Source organism: Mercenaria mercenaria, chromosome 7, assembly GCF_021730395.1.
Source record: "Mercenaria mercenaria strain notata chromosome 7, MADL_Memer_1, whole genome shotgun sequence".
NCBI classification, from domain to species: Eukaryota; Metazoa; Mollusca; class Bivalvia; order Venerida; family Veneridae; genus Mercenaria; species Mercenaria mercenaria.
The window spans coordinates 78,145,942-78,169,899 of NC_069367.1; the positions used below are offsets into that span (position 1 = coordinate 78,145,942).

The window sequence follows — 23,958 nt, forward strand, 5'->3', positions numbered from 1 at the left end:
ACACCAAAAATTTCACAAACCATTTAGATATTTGAAAGAAATTTTCCCATTTTTTAGTATTTTGTACCTCTTAAAAAAAAAACAACCTTTTTTACTTTAACAAATTTCAATTCGATCTTACTTACTTCCAACTGTCTGGGTTTGAAGGCAGTCTCTGGCTGCTTTTTTTAGAATGAAAATTTTTGAAAATCTGAGGTTCTGAAAATATTTGTAAATCAGAAAAAAGCTAGAGAAAGTCCTTCCTTTTTTAAATAAAGGGGGAAATTTTTTCCCCCTTTTAGTCGGCAGAAAAACAGATTTTTAGAAGCTCCTTTCCTTGATGTTTCAGTTTTTTACGTGGAATGTAGGTCAAGAAACATATTTTTTTTCCAGGTTTACCCTTTTGTAAATTTTAACCTTTTAGTTTTTTTTTCCTTTTTTGTCCCCTTTTTTTTTGCATTTTTGGAAAATTTATACGTTGCAAAAGCTCTTTATTGAAAGAAAAAATCTATGGGGAAATGTGCTCAACAACAGCCGCAAGGTTATTTGTAATACCGTTATACCGTGCTCTTCTGTTCTTTAAACCATGCAACATTGGGGCATGGTTATCTATAGTACTCATTTTACCTTTATCCGCGTTGTTAGAACCACAACAACAGCCAAAACATATTCATCGAATCTGTATAAATAGCCCTTCCCGTTTTTCCAACCATGCAACAGTTGGGCATGGTTTATTTGCTATATTTTCCAGACTCCCGTTGGACTGAACCACAGAAACAGCCAGAACTGGTTATCTGTAATACTGTTATAACCATGTCTTTTGTTTATACCAAACCATGACAAAATTAGGGGATGGTTACCTTTAGTACACTATTTACTATGCCCCATGTTATTGAACAAAAACAACAGTCAGAAAAATGGTTTCGTAATCTGATATATACCATGCTCTTCCCGTTGATACCAAAACCTTGACAAACGTTAGGGCTTTGGGTTTTCTAAAGTAACCATATTTACTTGCTCCCCTGTTTTTGAACCCCCAAAACAGTCAGAAAAATGGACATCTGTAATACTGAATTTACCCTGCTTTTCCCGTTTTTACCAAAAAAATGCAACGTTAGGGGATGGGTTTTCTATAGTACTTTTTTTACTATGCTCCCCTGATTCAAAAGCAAAAACATCAGAAAAAGGTTATTGTAATTTTGTATTCGCTTTCCGTTGATACCCAAACCCTGACAAAGTTAGGCCAGGTTTCTATGTACCATATTAAATAGCTCCCACTTTATTGAACCCCAAAAACGTCAGAACTGGTCATCTGTAATACTGATAATTTTCCATGCTTTTCCTGTTTTTACCAAACCTGACAACGTTAGGGCATGGTTTTCTTGTACACTATTTACAGTCCACTGTTATTGACCACAACAAAAAGTCAGGGAAATGGAAACTGTAATATGAATATACCCTGTTTTCCTGTTGTTACCAAACCAGAAACAGTTGGGGGTGGTACATAGTAAGATATTTACTATGTCCCGTGTTATTTAAGCACAACAGTCAGAAAAAAGGTTATCTGTAATACTGTATATACCTTTCTTTCCCCTGATACCAAACCATGACAAAAGTTAGGCCATGGTTATTATAGTAACATATTAACAGTCCCCCGTTATTGAACCACAAAAACAGTCGAACATGGTCATCTGTAATTGATATATCCAGCTTTTCCTGTTGTTACCAAAAAATGACAACATTTTGGCTTTGGGTTTTTATAATATACATTTACCCTGCTCCCCCTGTTTTTACGAACACAACACGTCGGAATGTTATCTGTAATACTGATTTATTTCTCTTCTGTTGTTACCAAACCCTGACAACAGTTGGGTAGGTTTTTGTACTCATATTTTCAGGCTCCCTGTTGTTACTGAAACCCCGAAACGCCAGAAAAATGGTTTTCTGTATATGATATATATTTTATATTAATGCTCTTCCGTTGATACCAAACCATGACAAAACTTAGGGTATGGTTTCTTGTAAATTATTTACATGCTCCCCCCTGTTTTTGAACACCAAAAACAGTCTAAAAATGGTTTTCGTAAAACGATATATTTCCCTGCTTTTCCCGTTGTTTCCAAACCAAAACAGTTGGGCTTTGGGTTTTATAGTACACATATTTACTTGCTCCCACTGTTTTCGGACCACAACAACGTCAGATGGGCATTGAATATGATTATACCATGCTTTTCCCGTGTTTCCAAACCCTGCAACGTTGGGCTGGTTTTTCTTTAATATACTATTAACCTGCCCCACTGTTGTTACTGAAACCAAACAACGTAGGACTGGTTTTCTGTAATATGATTTACCTGCTCTTCCCGTTGTTTCAAAACATGAAACGTTGGGGCGGTTATCTATTACTCTATTTCCAGGCTCCCCGTTGTTTCTGAACCACAGAAAACAGCCAGAAAAGGTTACTGTTAAAATGTTTTTATATATATTATTAATTACCTGCTTTCTGTTGATACCAAACCTTTACAAACTTAGGGTAGGTTATTTTAGTACCTTATTTTTTTGCTCCCCTGTTATTAAAACCAAAAAACAGTCAGAAAATGGTTTCGTAATACTGATATATACCCTGCTTTTCCCGTTGTTACCAAACAAAGAAAAGTTAGGGCTGGGTTTTCTATAGTAAATTTTTTACTTGCTCCCCCTGTTATCGGACCCCCAAAAACAGTAGAACAGGTCTCTGAAATTGATATATACCATGCTTTTCCCGTTGTTTCCAAACCAGACAACAGTTGGGGCATGGTTTTATAATATCTATTACCATGCTCCCCCTGTTTTTTTACTGAACCCAACAACGTCAGAACATGGTCATCTGTAATATGATTTCCTGCTCTACTGTTGTTACAAACCAGGCAAGTTGGGGCAGGTTATCTAAGTGCTTATTTTCCCCTGCTCCCACTTGTTTCTGAACCACAAAAACGCCAGAATGGTTTCTTATACTGTTATACCATGCTCTACCTGTTGTTACCCAAAACCCCTGAAACAGTTGGGCTTGGTTACTTAGTAAAAATATTTACCATGCTCCCACTGTGTTATGAACCACAAAAAAAAAACCGAAACATGGTTATCTTAATATGATATATATCATTTTTTCCTGTTGTTACAAAACCTGACATAGTTGGGCCTGGTTTTCTATGTGCACATATTTACTTGCTCCCCCTGTTATCGAACCAAAACAACAGTCAGAAATGGTTATCGTAAAACGATATATACCATGTTTTCTGTTGTTTCAACCATGAAAACAGTTGGGGCAGGGATTATAATACTACTATTTCATGTTCCCCCGTTGTTCTGAACCACAACAACAGTCAGAAAATGGTCATCTCAAACGATTATCCATGCTTTTCCTGTTTTTACCAAACCATGAAAAAAAGTTGGGGGGATTGTTATCTATAAACTACTATTTACCATGCTCCCTGTTGTTTTTTTTAACCAAACAACATCAAAAAAAGGTCATCGTAATAGGATATTACCTGTCTACTGTTGTTACCAAACCAGACAAAGTTGGGGGGTTATTTGTGCTACTATTTCCATGCTCCCACTGTTGTTTCTGAACCACAAAAAAAAGCCCGAACTGGTTATCTGTAAAACGAATTTCATGCTCTACCTGTTGTTACAAAACCCTGACAACGTTGGGGCATGGTTATCTATGTGCTTATTTACCTGCTCCCACTGTTGTTACTGAACCACAAAAAAAAGCCAGAAATGGTTTTGTAAAATGTTTTATATCATGCTCTACTGTTTTTCAAAACCCTGACATCGTTGGGGGATGGTTATCTATGTGTACTATTTCCTGTCCATGTTGTTATGAAACCCCAAAAAAAGCCCGAAAATGGTTTTGTATACGATATATACCCTGCTCTACCCGTTGTTACAAAACCTGAAACAGTTGGGGCATGGTTTCATAGTTACTATTTACCTGCTCCACTGTTGTTTTTGAACCACAAAAAAAAGCCAGAAAATGGTTATCTGTATTGATATTATCATGCTCTACCTGTTGTTATCAAAACCATGACTCAGTTAGGGCTGGTTATCTATGTTTTGCCCCATTTACTAGTCCCCCTGTTATCAACCACAACAACGTCAGAAATGGTTATCTGTAATATGATATATACCCTGCTTTTCCGTTTTTATCAAACCATGACAACAGTTTGGGGCTGGGTACTTTTTATATATTTACCCTGTTCCCACTGTTGTTATGAACACAAAAACGTCAGAAAAAGGTCATCGTAATACGATTATACCATGTTTTTTGTTTTTACCAACCCTGACAAAGTTTGTATGGTTATCTATTTAAAACTACTATTTACCATGCTCCCACTGTTGTTACTGAAACCCACAACGTCGAACATTGGCATCGTAAAATGAATTTTCCTGCTTACCTTGTTACCAAACCATGACAACATTGGGGGATGGTATCTTTGTGCTACAATTTTCCGTGCTCCCATGTTGTTACTGAACCCAAAAACAGCCCGAACATGGTTATCTGTAATTTGATATTGTGCTTACCTGGTTTTTCCAAAATGAACGTTAGGGCATGGTTTTTTATTACTCATATTACCATTCAGCGTTGTTATCGAACCACAAAAACACCAGAACATGGTCAACTGTGTCCTGTTTCGTCTGTTGCTTTGGGGGATTTTGTAAACTTTTGTATATGGTTAACTCTAGTACTGATATATCCATGTCCCGCTGTATTAACCAAACGCGACAACAGTCGAAAGTTTTCTAGTCCCCTAATCACAGCCCCCCGAGCTAGCTTTGTAGTATGCCCAAAAAAAAAGAAACTTTTAATGGAAAAATTTTTTCAGACGGGTTCAAACCAATCAACTGTCATGGCATATTTACCAAACTCTTACAGTGCAACTCTGTGAGCAAACCCTTTGGGAATACAAATATTGATGTTAGTAGGGTGTTGTTTGGGAGGGGATTTTGATAGTTTTTTGCTTAGGAAATTTTAAAAAAGATGTTATATAGGGTTTTGCTTAAGAGAGGGCCGCTGTGGTGAGGTTGTATGTATTTATTAGCACCACCCGGGGCATTTTGAACTATAATATTGGAATTACATGTTTCAGCTGTTGTTACCGATCATTTCTACAGTTTGGGAAAAGGATTAAATTCTTTTGGTAAACTTCTCCCGCTGGGTTTCGGGACAAAAGTCGAACATGGAATATATTTTTAAACCATGCTCCAGTCGCAAAAGCAACAATTGGCACGTGTTTAAATATAGTAATGTACTGTTATGGCAAACTTAGCTGTTTTACCTAAAACCCGGCAAGAGTCAATGTATGGTTTTAAGTACACAGATTACCAGCTCCGTTTTTAAATGAATAAATTACTAATTTTATAATTCCTTTCTACAGTTGGTGTTCACTAAGTGGCTTCTGATTTTGCTATCGAAAAATGCAACATTTGGGAAAGTTAACACAATGCATGTACAGATTATGTGTTGTTTTCAAACCCCGGGCAAAGTTTTGTGCATGATTATTATATTTTTCTGTATACCCTGTTCCGCGGTTGCTACTGGGCATTAAAATGTTGGTCAGGTTAACTTGTACTCAAATATACCCCGCTCCCGTGTTTTACCCAAACCCCGACAACGGCCCCAAAAAATGGGTTAAAAATAGTACGATTTATACTATGTCAGCTGTTTTTATCAACCATGACAAAGTTGGGGATGGTTTTTATGTCCATTTCCCCTAGCTCAAGTGTTGCTAGCTACACTACAGCAGGGTCATGGTTAATTTAGTACTGTTTTATACAATGCTCCCGCTGTTGTTTCCAACAATGAAACAATTAGGGGATGGTTACATAGTATATATATACCGGGTTCGTCGTTTCCCCCAAAAAAAAGGGAAAAAGTAAATATTCAAGTCGTCAATGACGTTTTTTGCTGCCTCAAAGACCAAAATAAAAAGCATAAAAGTAATTCTTCTAGTGAATTTCCCCATCCGTTCCATGATGTTAATTGAAAAAGAAAAAGGGCTAGTTATCTAAAAAATAGATTTTATTTTGGGGTATTTTTTTGATGGTATTTTTTTCAGATATTTGAAAATGCGCATAACAATACCATGCGCCCTGTTTCGTTATCCCTTCCCGGTTGAGACCCCCATTTTTGTATGCAATGGGCCCCTTTAAAGAGACTTAAGTTACTAGTTAATTTCGGTACGCGTTTTTTGGGGAGAAATTTTTCTACTGGTACTCCCGTTTTCAAAATTTTAAAAGCATTTTTTGGATATGTATGAAATTTGGTTTCTTTTGGTCAGAATTGATTAAATTACAAAATAAACAGCAAATGTCATACTATTGGGATCACTTTTGTCTCCCTTAAGAGCAAATCTTGAAAATTTGTAAGTTCTTCCATGTGCATTTATTTGATGTCTTAGAGGTTTTTCAGTATGATTTGTGAAGGAATATGAGTTTTAAAATTAATTTTGAAGCAAAATGAGAGTTTTTAAGAGCAGTCTCTAAGGGGAGATAACCGCGATTCAGACATGAAAGTCAGTTTTACAGTGTTTTCCGAGCCGATATAATGAAAGATATATCTGTTATGACACCATTTTACTTAGACATATGCTTACTGTGACATTAAAGTCGTCAAATAAGACATTTAAAAGCAAATTCATTGACTTCTATTAATTAAGTAAGCTTTTTAACAGCAAAATAGCGGCTCGGACTGTGGAACAGACCTCGGGGGTACTTTCGGCAGTATGTCCTTTGAATCAGTATTTCGTTGTTTGTTTCAGTTTAGAATTTATGTACATATTGCATATAACATAGACTCCAGTCACAGCACACAAAGTTTAGAGGATAGACATCTTTTTCCCTGAAATAGATAGGTTTTGAAAGGTTAGTCTCAAAAGTAACGTTTTTCTCATATTTCATCACTCGCGGAAAGTGATCATTATCAAATTGAGGTCTTAACATGGACTCGTAGTCTGATGCAGTCAGTTCTATGTGTTGAAAGTCATGTACATCATAGCTAAATATCACAGTGCAGATAAGTATCTTCAAATAGACACCATTTAGTGTCTTGGAGTAGACAAATTAGCATGTAGTGGTATTTTGTGAAACGTTAAGACGGTGACATATGGTGCTCATGCATGTGCTTGTAGCTTCCTGTAGCAGGTCCAGCACAGTACCAGTGACTTAAAATTGCTATAATATTCAGCCAGCTTGGCAGATGAACATATCTAGATGCTAAAAACATGGTTGAGACCTCATTTTTGTATGCAATGGGCCTTAAATGAGACTATAATGTTACTAGTTAATTTCGGTACGCGTTCCTGGTAGAAATTTTGCATACATGATGTACTCCAGTTGTCAAAATTTTCAACAGCATATGTTGGATATGTATGAAATTTGGTTTCTTTTGGTCAGAATTGATTAAATTACAAAATAAACAGCAAATGTCATACTATTGGGATCACTTTTGTCTCCCTTAAGGAGGCAGTAAACAGTTTTCAGCTGTTAATGTCGAATTGGCCTGGGTCAAATTTACAAATAAGAGGCAATTTACGGAATGATGTGCATATTTGAACTTCTAAATAATAATAATTGCTAGAATTGAAGTTTCAGCGGCTAGAATTGAGTTTCACTTATTTAAAGAAAATCAGTTGAGTAGCCTTGATCTTGATAGGATGACGTAATGACTTGCAGGAGCGTATACATGCTTCCCCTGAGCTAGCTTATAGTGGGGTTGTCATTTTAGCAGGGACCACAGGAAAAGTGGAATAGTGAAAAAACGGTACGGATGGCACATATGTTTCAGCTTATTTTCAGATTTTACAGTGTTACTGGAGTATGGAACAGTGTAGCAATTGGGGCTATCGTTGGCAGGGAATTTTCTGCAGCGATTGAAAAATTGGCAAATTTAGCTTTTTTCATCATCAGTTTCCGCGACCGGGAAAGCACAAAATTCAGGTCTTGTAAACAGAAATCTAGATATTAGAGATGTATTGCAGATGGTTTGTAACGATAGACATACAGTGATGTTAATGTTGCAATATCTTTATTTCAGGTGTGTGGTTACAGACTTTTGTGTGAGGTTTTGAAAGTTAGGTAGGCGACTCTAGGCCGAGAAGCTCAGAAAACTGTTTACTGCCTCCATATGTAATGATTAAACAATGGCAGTGATAGCCTCATTGTTTTCTGTATTTCAAATAAATCAATATAACATAGGAGATATATATCACGCACCAACTATCGTATTGATCAATCCACGTTTCAACTCTCCGTTTGAACTTTTGTATAGGAATATATTGTCATGAAATAAAAAGCTAGTATAGAGTGCAACAAAAACAGGTTAACTTTCATAATGTCGAAACTGTTATTATGATCTCTTGGCCTGACAATATTTATAGATACATCCTCTATATATTAACAAGAGGACAAAGATGGCCCCAGCTCGCTCACCTGAGTAACACACCATAACAGTGTAAACATATTTTACCTAGTGATATCATGAAGACAAATATTCTGACTAATTTTCATTAAAATTGGACCAAAAAATATGGTCTCTTAAGTGTAAACAAGCATTTTTTTGATTTGACCTAGTGACTACGTTTTTACCCCACATGACCCAGATTCGAATTTGTCCAAAACAATTTCATGAAAACAAACATTCTGACAAAGTTTAAGGAAGACTGGAGCAAACAATTATACAAGTGTTTTCTTTGATTTGACATAGTGACCAAGTTTCCGACCAACGTGACCCTGATTTAAAATCATTCAACACTTCAAGACATAGTTTTTGATCCCACGTCATTCAGTTTCAAACTTAATCTAGAAATTATCAAGACCAATATTGTGATCAAATTTCATAAATATTGAGTTACAACTGTGTTCTCTAGAGTGTTCACAAGCTTTCCCTTTGATTTGACCGGGTGACCTAGTTCTGACCCCACATAAACAAGATTCAAACTTGACCTAGAAATCTTCAAAACAAATGTTTTGGCCAAGTTTCAAAAAGATCGGGTCGCAACTGTGGCCTTTAGAGTGTACAAGCTTTTCCTATGATCTGGCCTACTGACCTAGTTTTTGATCCCACATGACCCAGGTTCAAACTTGACATAGAGATCATCAAGACAAACATTCGGACTAAGTTTCATTGGGTCACAACTGTGTCCTTTAGAGTGTTTACAAGGCAAATGTTGACGGATGACGGACGCCAGACTATGACCTGTCACAATACCTCACCTTGAGAACTTCGTGCTCAGGTGAGCTAGAATCTTAGAAGTATGCTCTCAATAATATAGATAGATTATTCTGTGTCTGCCGTTAGGTTATACAGATTTTAATCGTTGTTTCTCACTCGATATATGTTTTGCTCACTTTTCTTTACATAAAAGCAATATGTGACAAGAACAGCTGACGCAATGTCTCGCCATATGTGGTAAGATATTTACGTCATTCTATGAGTCTGTCATAAAAGTTTGTCCTTTCTACACCTCGTACTTCAACCAAACTTTGTAGAGCTGCTCAGTGCTATGTCTGGTCTTACACATTGTAAGCATTTGTGAGTTGAAATGCATTTTAGTGAAGGTATTGTCACGTTCGTTTTACTATAGCTATTCTATTTAAGATCCAGATTTGTTTCTATTTCACTAAATAGCAAGATATATTTAGACTTTCAAAAATTACATAAAGGGATGAAATATAATTACAAAATATTAGAAATTGTGTTTTTAATCAAATCTAGAAAAGTGAGCTGTGAGTCAGACTGTCGGTGTTTGTTCATAAAAATACGAATATGAAAATAAGAAACTCTATTTATTTGAATGTGTGATACGCAAAATACATCTGAAAGGATATTTCTCAAAGGGAACTTACTTTTACGTTTAAAAACACAGTTGTATTTTGGACATTTGTTTCAATAAACAATAAATATCCCAGGTAGGTGTAATAAAAAGGCTAATTCTGCATCTGTGTCATGTGTCCTTTTAGGGGACATCGTGCTGGTCAATCCCATTAAACTGAATGTGGTTTCAAACAAAACGGAAGAATAATTGACTGTATCTATCACTGATATGAAGAATATTAGGTTACTGTCTTATAAACTTAAATTTATTAAGTGAGTCGGAGAAAATATAAAAGTCGAGGCTCTGCCGAGATTTTTATTTTTTCGTAGACGAACTTCATAAATTAAAATTTATAAGACAGTAACCTAATGTTCTATTTATCCTACCTTCTGATCTAAAATCATTCTATAATTAAAATTCAAAATTTACCACCAAGTCTGTCTTGCACAGAAATTAATACGCCCTACCATTACACAAACAGGTCTTTAAAATAAAAATATTATAAAATAATAGCCGAAAAATAAATGCTAACCTTGTTTAGCTTTGTGTCCGACTTCTCTGTTCTGCTGAACATTAAAGAATAATTTTAATTTGCTGCCAAGTGAAGGTTTGTCCGAAGTTCAGTTGAATGCCGGATTACCCATCCTCACCAAGCAAACGATTGACGGGACTTATATACACGTCATAACGCCGCTTGACAGAACAAATAGGCAGACCGTTTCCTCGACGATTTTATTCAATAACACTTCATTCCAGATGCAATATATTTCTAGATTGAAGTGTATAAAGCTAAAATCCTGAACAAACGCTATACATGAGTCACTTTCCGTTTCTCCGAGCGTTTCCGTTATAAAAACTATTTGTAGTAATTGCAAATACGGTATGCATACACTATACATTTGTGGCATGGTCTCACGTACCTAATAAAAGCGGGTTTATGAAAATAATTGCATAAATATGTCTTTTAGCAGTTATTCTCAAAAACAAGATGGCGCCGTTTTAAAAAATATCCAAAAAGTAGTCCGCCAAGCTTCATCTAGTTACTGACCAGATAAAGCAAAATTTATCTGACCCCTTGATGTTTGCCTTTATTTTGCATGAAGGTAGGATAAAAATGTTTACTTATATAAAAAAAAATGTATATTCATGTTCTATAAACTTTTGCAAGTGTTTTCCTTTACAGAAATGGCATATGGTTCAAATTGCTTGAATCTGGTATTAGGTCTTAGGATTAAAATTGTTATCATTTTACGCAGTACGTTTAAGTGTGTGCAATCATATGTAAAAGCCAGTGGTTTACGCTCAGACCATTTTTACTGATATAGAGGCATAAAACAAGGGGAACTATTACCTCTCCATCTTTTTTGTTTATTCGTCAATGATTTATTTATTTTATTTTGTTAGGTTTAACGTCGCACCAACACAATTATAGGTCATATGGCGACTTTGCAGCTTTGATGGTGGAGGAAGACCCCAGGTGCCCCTCCGTGCATTATTTCATCACGAGCGGGCACCTGGGTAGAACCACCGACCTTCCGTAAGCCAGCTGAAGAATTCAAAGCCTCAAGTGAGGCTCGAACCCACATCGATGAGGGGCAAGTGATTTGAAGTCAGCGACCTTAATCACTCGGCCACAGAGGCCACCGTATTCGTCAATGATGCTGTATGGTTGTTTTAAAGATAACAATACCAATACCTTTCCTTTAGATGATATACATATATTCTTGTTTGTTTCTTTGCAGATGACACTGTGTTTTTTTATACAGTTATTGCTCAACAAGCTACAAACTTATTGTGATAAATAGGGCATATCAGTGAACGTCGAAAGACTGTCATAATCGTTTTTAGATCAGAATCTTTTATGACAATATGCTATTGAGCGTTGTAGAAATGTTTATGAACCTAGATGTCATACTTTCGTCTAACTTTAACCTTTACCAAGCCGAAAATGCTTTATATAAGCAGGCATTAAAAGCTTTACCTTCGTGAAACTCATTAATGGATGTGGTGTAATTAAATGTATTAAAGTGTTAGGATTACATTGTTTGAAAGTATTATCATGCCCATATTATCATATGGATCAGAAATAATGAGCATTTAAAAGTTCAATACTTCCATCCCCTTTGCGTAGACGCATATCTAAAAGTATTGAAAATGATTTAGAGAATACACAGTTAATTTTATTCCTTCATAATTGTTTATATTGAACGAATTGTCGCTTTAGATAAGAGAAATATAATGCATTTTGACCAAGAATCTTGATAATTTCCATTAGTCTATATATAATTAAACAATTTACATAATTTTGGCGATAATAAAGAATGTTCACAATAAATATCTCTGGAATCAGCTGCCTTTATTTCCTCTTTTAAGCGAAGAAATAGCATAAGATACATTATCAGTGATAAAGTCAATATAAACAGATCAATATCTATGTCTGCAAATTGCTTTTATAAGTGTTAAACATGACACCATGAACTATTTAATACGTAACATGTAGTTCAAACATTATTGATGTTTTATGGACATATGCATCTATAAAATGATTTTATCGCACAGGAACTATCTGTTACATTGTCATATTACAATGTAATTCGTAAGATGTAACCTAATATAACTTCTTCATTGATTCTTGTTTTAGAAATTTAACAATTTCGGAGTTTTCAATTATACGCAATGCAAATTCTCTCGACATAATTTCCATAAATAAGAGAATATCTGCGTTTATCTTACAGAGGTCATGCCTGTCTCGTATTTATACCATAGTTCTGATATAAAACAAAACGAAAATGCATAGTTCTGGTAAATCAATCTATTTTTGCAACCTGTTATCATTTTATGATGAAATGAAATGAATTACGATCATTGCAACGAAACGGAAGTATGTGAAACTAACAGATACAAATGCAAAACAATTACATTAGACCTGGTTTCATACATGGCATATCAGTAATGTCGGTCTACATGTCAGTGTTTTCGACACAATAATGCAAAAGATAAAAGCAATAATCAATACGCTCAATTCTCATTTTTTGTTATTAAAGTTAAGTACCTGACTGAATCGACAAAGGAAGTAGCCGAGCCAGCCTTTACATTGCCAGTACAGGAGTACTCATACTAACTACGAGTAATAACATATTAGATTATCGTGTTAAATAGCTTGTCATTAACTTTAAGATAAGACCAGGCGCAAGTTACGCCATTCTAGACAGCTACAATCGGACATTCAAACATCCATGTTCTTTTCATTTGAAAATGATATAATAAAACAATCAGTACAACTGTTACGAACAAGTCAAATGCAACCATGTGTCTCGAAGAGTGCTGAATAACTTTCCAGAATGTCTGTTATAATTTCAGGATCAATACCGTTTTAACATACTAAAAGTATAAAGCAATATAAAATACATGTTTATTACAAATAAATGCAGCCACTCAGTATCTTCAAATACAAAGCAATCTCACCTCACCTGACGGACAGAGCGAGAGAAAGCCGAAGACTGACAGACAAAAATATTTTAATCCATGCATGCCCGGCAAATTATATTTGCCATGTGTAAAGCGCCGATACACGTGAAGTCCACTTCTATGAGAATAACTAGTACTGTCTACTCATGATGGGAAACACTCAACAGCTAAAAACTTCCAAGACAATAAAGCACCAGGTCATCTTATCGTCCCTCCGCGTATTACATGTGAAGCAAGTCGTAATGATGCTGACATGTGCAGCGTACGGCTGAGGTCGCGCCAGGAATAATACAGCAGTTTCATTTCAATTTGTATCTTTTAATGTGTTTCTTTTGTCTATAACATTTTTCATGGTCATATTTTCTGCTAGTTGAGTATAAATATTTTACATTAAATCAGCATTAAAACAGTGTCATTGTCAAACATGATCCAATAACAAATTATTTACAAAATTTCAGTTTAAGTTTAATGTGCTTTAAGACATTTTACTAAGATAACCTCCTGTCGATTAACGCACTAAGATTCAGACCCTGTTGTCATTTTATTGCATTTTTTCGCAAAAGTTTATGTTATCTGCATTGGATTTTTCTTGGAAACTGAAATACGATTCATTCCGTAAGAAATAAAAATAAAGTCTATTAATTTTGATAATTTTCTGACATTGCAGAGATAAATATGATTTTAATGAAATAATTTTGGTCCAAAACATCAGATAAAAATGGGCACATCTGTCAAAAAAAGAGGCAAATTCAAAAAAAAAAAATCAAATTTCACGCTTATTTTTGCACGAAAACGTCTTTTTACATCATTTACAACAGTTTCTGAGCATTAACATTACCTGTGATGATTACAGTCATTTTAGCTCTACTACAGGTTAGAGACGACCTATTGTTTTTCCACAGACTTCCATTATAACATTTTGGTGTGTACGGCCTTCCATAATTCGAAACTCGTATATCTAATCAAATCTTTGTCAAGACCTATCTTAGTTCCACCAAAATATCGGACGAAAAAGATATGAATAATTCATTTAGGTAATTTTCGTGTGAATTAGATGACCCCCTGTTTACATCGTTTGCATGGCGGGCGAAATTCGTTTGATAAACCTTTTTTTTAATACACATAAATTGTAGCAAATGTTGTCAAAATGTATAATAAAATACTGTAAATGCAGTAAAAATCAATTTTGAAATAAAATCACGTCTTGGGTTTGTTTACACGACTAACCAATCACAACGGAACGGACATACATTACCTTATTCACCTTATTCCCAGTAAGTTCCCTGTACTTCTTTTTACTAAATTGATGGTCTCTGACCTAGTGAACTGATAAAGTATTGTGTATTTGGAACATTAACAGCATCCTCGTCATCTTCGGGAAATTGTAAAAGTAAGGAGAGTTACTCTCGTTTAAATACATAATCGACAGAAATGGTATTAAATCGAATGACGTAAAAAAAAATAGCAGGACTGGCTACATCCGTTTGTTCAAGAATTAGTTTGTATTGATGAAACGTTTCCATTATGTTTTTGACAACATAGCATTATAGCGGTATTGATCAAATATTGAAAATTAAGTCGAAACACTCTTTATTTAAAAAGTTCTGATGGAAAGATACAGGCATAGTTCATAGTTGTGTTGCATAAAGAATGCGTGAATTCTACATCAAGGTCGCTATAAAATCCGCCAAATTCATAATTATAAGACGAGATATGTCATTGCATCTGCTCTATGAATAATGCTTTTGTAAGTGTTTTTCAATGATTCATTGGCACAAAAGTAATATGTCCAAGTAAGGTACTTTTCTACTATTCTGTTAATATAATACTTGTTAGTCTGGTGAATAATATGAGGTATACGGGGATTTACAGACGATGTTCTCGGGACATTGGCTTTAACGAGAGGCTCCAAAAACATTATGGTGAAGACATTCGCCGTATTTCTTTGAACCTTTCTAGAATTCATCGTCAAGTTCTCTGACATTTCATTTACCCTTGAAGGAACTAAACTTAAGGTTAGAGCTATAGAATACAGAAAATATTATAATAATGAAAATGTACGAAAATAGACAAAAGTGTAAAATCTCTCGCATACATTTGTCATGGTCAGACTTTAACTAGACTAGGTGTAATAGTTTCATTCCACTATTATTGTGGTGTGTTATCTGGAAAATTCTTGTTTAGATAATTTTTATAGAAAATTTATTTTTGTCTGTGAAAGTTGTCTAAAATTTTGTTCTTGCAAAACGTCTTATAACAGAGTTACAATCTTACAATTGCCCGTGAAATGCATATGATACACATTATAGAATGTCACCTTCTGATATTTTAGAGCTCATAAATTTGTGTTCCTGCAATCCCATATCCTGAACATTGTAAGCCTAATTTATGCATTATGAATGTTTTCTATATGGTGTTTTAACATCCAGTCGACTTCAAAATAACCGCCTAAAATTATGTTATTTTCCATTTTTATATCAATCAGATTTAGTTTACATTAATGCTAGCGTGCGTTAAACAAGTTCAGTTCTAACTTTTAAGATGGTGTGCTTAAAGGGAGACAAATCTCTTTTAATGTAATTACTATTTCTCCAAAAACACTGATGTGATATGAACAAAATGCATTCTTTTAAGCAAAATGTGTCTAAATCAACTAAACCGTATGTCTTGTGGCTTTAGCGAATTTACGGGAGACAATCCAATCACAGGTAATTGATTTAACACGATCGGTAATCAAGCGGGAGAATACTCGACATTTCTTGTAAGAAGCTGACAAAGCTGAAGGGCGTTCTAGTTTAAGTAATGATGTTTCAGTGAAAGTAAAAATAAGATTACATCTCTAAATTCTTCTCAACATTCGTGTTTTCTTTAATTGTAGTAGGTATTTCATTGCAGCGGGGACTTTTGCTACGCCCTGCTACTCATAACTTATAAATGCATCGTCTGTAAATAATTGATACTATGTTAAAGATGAATGATGTAACTGAATAGATATACGAGGTGTGCTCGGAAAGTTCCAAGAACGTGATCATATAAGAAAAGTTAAAAGGGATGTTGTATTGAAAAATCATACGCACATAGATTAAATAGATTAACTACACAGTGTACAAATTTTCATTACATTTGAACTATAGAAATATGAGATACAATAAAATTAACTCTCACAGTAAAAAGCTGTCGGCCCAAGGCAACGTCATTTTAAGTGCGACGTCAAGTTAATGCCACTCCACGTCCACTAGCATGCACACGTTTCTCGTGCCGGCAAACACAACAGGCAAACACATTTTTCAACCCATAGGTTATCGAGGGTTTCAGACATTTTTTGTGCGGCTTCCATCCTAAAGGAAGGTATAAAATACGGTGTGGACCGGCATTGTGTATAAGAGGTTGCTATGGATACGATAACTATTCAGTGCATCAATATTGAACGTGACGATTTTGAAAATAAATTTACAAGGCTTGTGTTAATAATTGAAACAAATTTGTTTTTTTTTATCTTAAAAGCATACGAAAATATCGATGGAGTCTTGGAACTTTCAGAACACACATCGAACTGGTCTAAGAAGACTGCATTTTACTATATCAGCATTAGGTGTATAAAGAAGATCTTATACTTAAATTTGCATTTGAAAATTATGCTTTTCACGTATAAAAATCAATATTTCACTAAAACTTCAGATAAAAATTAGAGATATAATCATTTACCATTTATATATACATTTGTGTGTCTCAGTAAGAAAAACAGTTTTATGTGAAGGCTAGATTGCAAACGTATACTTGTTGAAATATGTCAATTTGCCATATACTTTACAACTACTTTAAGTAAGCTAGTAAATGAACAATTTGTATATTTACCGTTTTTTAGTCCACATTCACATGATCTTGGGACCTCATAAAAGTATAATATCAGAACTGTTTGTGCTAAAAAACTTGCACATATCCAGATAAACAAAGAGGATCTCTGCTGTCTCATTACAAGTATCGAATGTATCTATTTAAGTTTTCAAATTCCCATAACGTCTTGCCGTAACATAAAAAAAGTCGCAACGTGTTACATCTTTCATGCAAACGCATGCCTAACAAGTGAAACAGACACATATAGAAATAACATATGGTACAAGCAGTCTCTTTTAACATCAATATGATACATGATTGACATTGAAAGAAATTGTTCATGTAGAAGCTTAGTTTTGATGCTCGTTATAAATCTTTTTAACAAGTTTTTTTTTCTTGAGCATCGATCATCGAGTCTTAAGGAAGTGCCTTCTCAACTTTGTGCTAAAAGATAGCATTGTACAGTCATTTTATTACATATCCGGTATAAAAACAAACATACTATCTTTTTCTAAGGTAACATTTATATGTTTTCTATTACTTATTCCAGTTTTATACTTCAGAAAAGGTTGGTGGCTTCTGTCGTCCATCGTCTTGCGACAAAACATCTTTAATTAAATACTTTCTTCTCTGATACTACTTGCCATAATTGCGTCAAACTTGCTCTGTTGCATCTTTGCATAGGCATTGTCAAGTCTATTTTAATGGTTCCACTTGGTTGCTTTTAGGAGACGTCTCAGATGAAGATAGAAAAAAACAACACATGAACGACTTCTTTTCGGGAAACCACGTGATGAATGATCACTTAATACCCATTAAGAAGACGTTTCCCTTTTGCAAGTTTGCAGTCGTTTACTTGTGAACCACTTCTAACATTTGCTTGCCCTCCGTGACCTCGGTACATGTCTTTGAAGCTTACCTGACATGTCAGCTTGAGGTGAGCGTGTACATTTCGTATGGACGGGGTTTATCGACAAGCATGTTTCAATCACTCAGTTAGGCCTAAATCAAAATTTAACTCGTTTTTTTTTCTGTTCACTGAAATATTTTTGTTTCATATCGTCCCGTCGAATTTGTAGTCTTGCTATTTAAATTCATAGAGAGTGCCGTTATTCGGCTAACGGTTTACGTGACTCAGGTTTTCTAAATACAGTTCCTAGAATAACAGATGTAATAGAATCGTGGCAAGGGTCTGGTTTTGCTGTGCCAAGCACTAATGTAATATACTAAGAAACAAGTTGGAATACCACATACACACACGCACGTGCACGTACACACACACGTACACACGCACAACACACACGCGTGGACAAAAAGAACAAAGGAATGCAGAGAGACACGGCCTTGCAACATTGTAGCTTCAACCGGTTTATGGTGCGCACCTAACCTCACTCTAACCCCCACCATGTTCTAAAGTCACTGGACAATGTAAATAAAAGGAATCCCAGCCAGGTCAATCTCTTACACCCGCAATGGCAATAGAAGACATGGCATGTATTTGAGTTGGACATGCGCACTCGTGTACCATAATCGTGCGTTTGTCATGTATAGTAGAACACTTTATCGGCATCATTCATCTATTGAAAAAATGCCATGAAATGACTTATTTGTTATCATTATTGTGGTTTTGTTTCATTATATCCAGCAATAGAATCAAAAACTAGATGTGTTTTAATGTAAATCAAGTATGCCATTTTGCGCTGCGTTGAAAAGACGACGTTAGTGGTCATGTTTGAAGATATAAAGCAGCGAAATGGAGAAAAAATACACTGTCGGAAATATGGCCAATTTTAATCTGTGAAAACTTTATAACAGTTCGTTGAAAACTGAGAGGTGGTGCATTCTACATTAATTAAACGAGGAAAACAAAATGTGTTTTAATCATATATTTGTAATTGCCAATATGTCATTTGTTACGACATTGACATAGAAGTATCGTTGTCTGATTCATGCAAGTGTCACATACGTAGCCAAACATGTTTTATGAGGACTGTGTTGGTCCTAAAACATAGCGATTTAATGCTAACAAATTCCACCCGTCACAAGTTTGTTTTTGCAAAGTCGTTACGCATAAACTGGATGAACATAAAAACTGTTATGCACTGAGAATTATACCCATTTTTCAGTCGAATCTGCCTGTCGCCAAAGCCAGTTTGCATCTCGAACTGCATTTTTAAGTTGCTAAACATGCCATAAAGAATATTTTCCTGGTGAGCTTATTTAAAGCTAATGATGGGTTAATGAATTGTAGAGATAAATTATTTTCATATTAGTAAAACTTGTGACAAGGGCCCGTATAAGGTGAAAACTTAGGAAAATCCTTAACTTTGTAAAATTTCCTGAACAACATAGCACAAAAGAAAAGTGTAGACTTAATAAGATTTATTGATAAACTTCATTACAATTGTTATATTTAGCGCGCATCTTTTTAACGTTATTGGCGTTTATCGTTTGGCGCCTTTTACCGCTACGTCACTTCTTGACGTACTTCCTATATACTTGTTTGTATTTGAATTGTGTTGATGTAATACAGTCATCAAAACCGAACCTGTTTTTAGTATTGATGTCAATCCCGACATTTTGGTCCCGCGAACCGGATACACAGCCTACAAAGAGAAACTTTTGTAACAGTTCAAGAGTAAATTTACCGCTACAGCCGCAAAGATGAATCTTACGAAATTACGAGCTCTTATTAAGGGAAATAAAGCCGCAGTTACAAAACTAATGTCAAAGTTCGATGCAGACGATTCGGAGATCAATGCAGAAGAAATAGAGAATATTCTCCATTCTTTAGAAGAGAAGCACACGACACTTGAAAGTCTACACTCACAGGTTCTAGAAATTCTACCCCCGGAAAATGGAGAGGAAATAGAAGAGGAGGTGATAGCACAGCACGACTACAGCTATTCTTTACAATGCACATTAAACAAAATCAAGAAAACGGTAAAGATAAGAAATTCAAATCTCAACGCCGCCGCAAATGTATTTAGTAATAGCCCAACAGAAACGCAATACAGTACCGGAAGTGAAAACATAAATCGATCCAACAGGGCCGCAATTAATTCATGCAGTTCAGCACGAGATCAATCAATGCTGATTAACAGTTATGATAATGTTCAATGTGTAAATTCTGGAAGCAGCTATCATAGATTGCCGAAATTAGACCTTCCCATATTCACCAGAAATGTAATTGACTGCCAAGTCTTCTGGGATTCATATGAATCTGCAATACATGCAAACTCGTCACTTACGGACGTACAGAAATTTAATTATTTGAAATCGCTCCTTAGGGGAGCGGCTCTTCAAACAATCGCAGGCTTCGCGCTTACAAATGTAAATTACCAGAAAGCATTCGAGATTTTACACGAACGTTATGGACAGAGGGAGAAGATAATTCAGACATACATGACAGCACTACTAGATTTACCGGCGCCAGTAAACAATTTTGCAAGCCCTCGCCATTTCTACGACGAAACAGAGACACATATCAGAGGTTTAGATTCCTTAGGACAAAGTGAATATACATACGGTTCATTGCTAGTTCCCGTCATACTGCAGAAACTTCCGGCGGAAATGAAAAAGAACATGACCCGTGAACATGGTTCAACAAATTGGAGTTTAAGAGACATTAGACGAATGTTTCCGAAGGAGTTAATCATTATGGAAGCCGGTAATGAACCTCAGCCTTCGGCTTATCCAGCTACAGCAGTGTTTGTGACCAACAGTAACAAATATAAATCTGGTAAATCAGGAAAAAGGCATGAAAATCCACATAGATCTAGTTTTCAGTAAAAAAATGCGAAAGGATGCGTTTTCTGCAAAAGACCTCATTACAGCGCAGATTGTGATACTGTGAAAGATTATAATACCAGAATTGATATAGTTAAACATGGCAGACTATGTTTTAACTGCCTTGGAAACCACAGGGTCTCAAATTGCAACCAACTCTAAGTCTAACTGTAAGAGTTGTGCTCGAAGGCATCATACCAGCCTTTGTAAGGACAAGCTTAAAAGTCAGCCACTGCCAGAGGAACAGTCAAGACAGGAAGAAAACATATACACTGAAAAGAAAGATACAGCAATGCTGCATTCCTCACATATACATACAGATGGACCTGTACTTCTGAACACCGTCGTTGCCGAGGTACAGGCACACTCTACATATTGTGAAGCCAACATACTTTTCGATGAAGGAGCTCAGAGATCTTTTATCACAGATAAGCTTTCAAAGAAATTAAACCTTAGAGTAGCCGGAAGAGAAACACATTACTTGTCAGGGTTTGGCGAAAAGAACAGACAAGTCAGACATCTAGAAACTGCGATGATAGCACTACGGACTGAAAATAAAGACATTGAAATCAAAGTATTGATAGTACCAGAAATAGCAGTCCCGTTGAAGACATATCAAGGTGCCGTTAACAAGCTTCCCTACTTACAAGATCTCAAATTAGCACACCCGATGAACAAAGATGACATATTTGAGATAACCTTATTAATTGGAGCAGATTATTATTGGCGCATAGTACAAGATAAAGTTGTGGGAGGAAATGGTCCTACTGCCGTAAAATCAAAACTTGGATATCTGTTGTCTGGGCCATTGAATACATTTGAAGATAACCCGCATCACACATCCACGACGAATTTATTGGCATCACACGTCAGCGAAGAAATAGATCTAGAAAAATTTTGGAAGATAGGATCGCTCGGAATAGAAACAGAAAAATGTAATCAGTCCTATGATGATTATATGACAAACTACAAGAAATCCAGCGTTACATACAGTGAAGAAGATAGAAAATACTACGCAAAATTACCCTGGAAAGAAAATCACAAGCCATTACCGACGAATGAAATAATATCCAGACGACGAACACGAAATGTCATTAACAGACTACAGAGAGAACCAAGTCTTCTAAAGAAATACGGAGAAATCATTGCAGAACAAGAACGACTCGGATTTATTGAAAAAGTACCAGACGATGTCACCTCGCCCAAAATGCTACATTATATTCCCCACCTCCCGATTAAGAAAGATTCAGCGACAACTCCTATAAGGATTGTATATGACTGTAGCTGCAGAAGTTCACAAGGATCAGCAAGCTTGAATGATTGTCTCCAAGGTACTCCGCCTATACTGAACGACCTTTCGTCTATTCTGATGCATTTTAGGATTCACCAGTATGCTGTCACGACTGACATAGTAAAAGCATTTCTGAACGTTGGACTCAGCGAAGATGATCGTGACGTCACAAGATTCTTTTGGTTGAGTGGTCTCGACGACCCGAGCAGTGACTTACAGGTCTACCGTTGTTTCAAATCCATGCTGTTTGGTACCACGTGTTCACTCTTTATTCTAAGCGCCGTATTACAGAAACATCTCTCATCAAATCAGTGTGCCATTAGAGAGCAACTTTCAAGGGATCTTTATGTTGATAACATACTTTCAAGCTTACCTGATCACGACACTCTAATGGAAGTTTACCATTCAAGCAGAGATATTTTCAAGGGAGCGGGATTCAAGCTGAGGTCTTGGGCTTCGAATTACGAGATTCTACGTGAAACGGCGAGATCAGAGAATGTTGCAGACGACTGCAGAGCTACCAAAGTCCTTGGAATGGTATGGAACCCTGAAAGCGACATCATCACATTTGCGAAAAGTAAACGTTGTACAAGCAATCTGGTCCCTATGACGAAAAGAGAGTTACTTAAAGAATCTTCATCCATATACGATCCATTAGGAATACTGAGTCCACTAACAGTTAGAAGTAAAATATTGATGCAGTCGCTATGGCAACAGAAGCTGGAATGGGATGAACCATTACCTGCCGAAATAGTCCTCAGATGGCATAGCATGAAAGCAGATATTAATGAGGGAATCAAAACGGAGCTTCCTAGATGTTATTTCTCGAAAGAATTCAAAGATTTAACCAAACTGCACGTATTTACAGATTCCAGTATGAAAGCAAACGGCGCATACGCATATATAATTTCCGGAAACGAGAGCTCATTAGTGATTGCAAAAAACAGAGTTGCTCCGATAAAGACTTTAACTATACCAAAACTAGAATTAATGGCTGCTGTTGTTGGCGCAAAATTGGCAGATCATATCCAGAAAAGTATCCAGTGCACAAAGATAATATTTTGGAGTGACAGCCAAGTAGTACTTAAATGGCTTACATCATCAAAACAACAGAACACATTCGTAAATAACAGGATAAAGAAAATCAAAGAACTGTCTGGTGATAGTGAGTGGAGATACTGCCCCACTGATTCTAATCCAACAGATTTGCTATCAAGAGGCATTACCTTCGACATATTCCAAAATAACCAGCTATGGTTACATGAACCTTCATGGTTGATCAATGGCGCGATTACCCCAATCTACAACACAGTTAACCATCACAGACGTCGACAAACTATCAACCATCTCAAATGTGACGAAAATAGAGAATTTCAGCTCTTACCATAGACTTCTGAACGTCACAGCATATATACTACGGTTCATATATAACTGCAGAAATACAAAGAAAATACGAGGTCCGCTTACTGCAGATGAAATAAACAGCGCATTATGCACGTGGATAAAAGATGTGCAACATACAAGTTATCCAGAAATTTTCATAAGAGAAAACAAGATACTAAATATTAAGTCCAATCTGGTTCGACAACTTGACCTCTACCTGGATAAACACAATATGGTTCGCTGTGGTGCTCGTATGTCAAATGCTTATGTACATGAGAATAGAAAATTTCCATTGTTGCTACCTACAAAGCACGCACTAACGGACCTTATCATTACTTCAACACACAAAAGACAACTGCATTG

At 35.8% G+C, this 23,958-nt stretch overlaps 2 protein-coding genes across 2 annotated transcripts in view; one reads left to right on the forward strand and one right to left on the reverse strand.

Annotated features, from left to right (window-relative positions):
• The window catches only part of LOC123555295 (uncharacterized), a 29,798-nt gene extending 12,436 nt beyond the window's left edge, over window positions 1–17,362 (reverse strand). Inside the window, exon 1 of the mRNA XM_045345952.2 lies at window positions 17,154–17,362. Within this exon, the coding sequence (XP_045201887.2) occupies window positions 17,154–17,271 (118 nt within the window). The 5' untranslated portion in view covers window positions 17,272–17,362. The remainder of the gene's footprint in view (window positions 1–17,153) is intronic.
• Window positions 17,363–21,021: 3,659 nt separating this feature from the next.
• On the forward strand, window positions 21,022–23,601 carry LOC123558686 (uncharacterized). The gene has a single exon (XM_053547290.1). The coding sequence runs from the start codon at window positions 21,022–21,024 to the stop codon at window positions 23,599–23,601; it is 2,580 nt and encodes an 859-aa protein (XP_053403265.1).
• The last annotated feature ends 357 nt before the right edge of the window (window positions 23,602–23,958 follow it).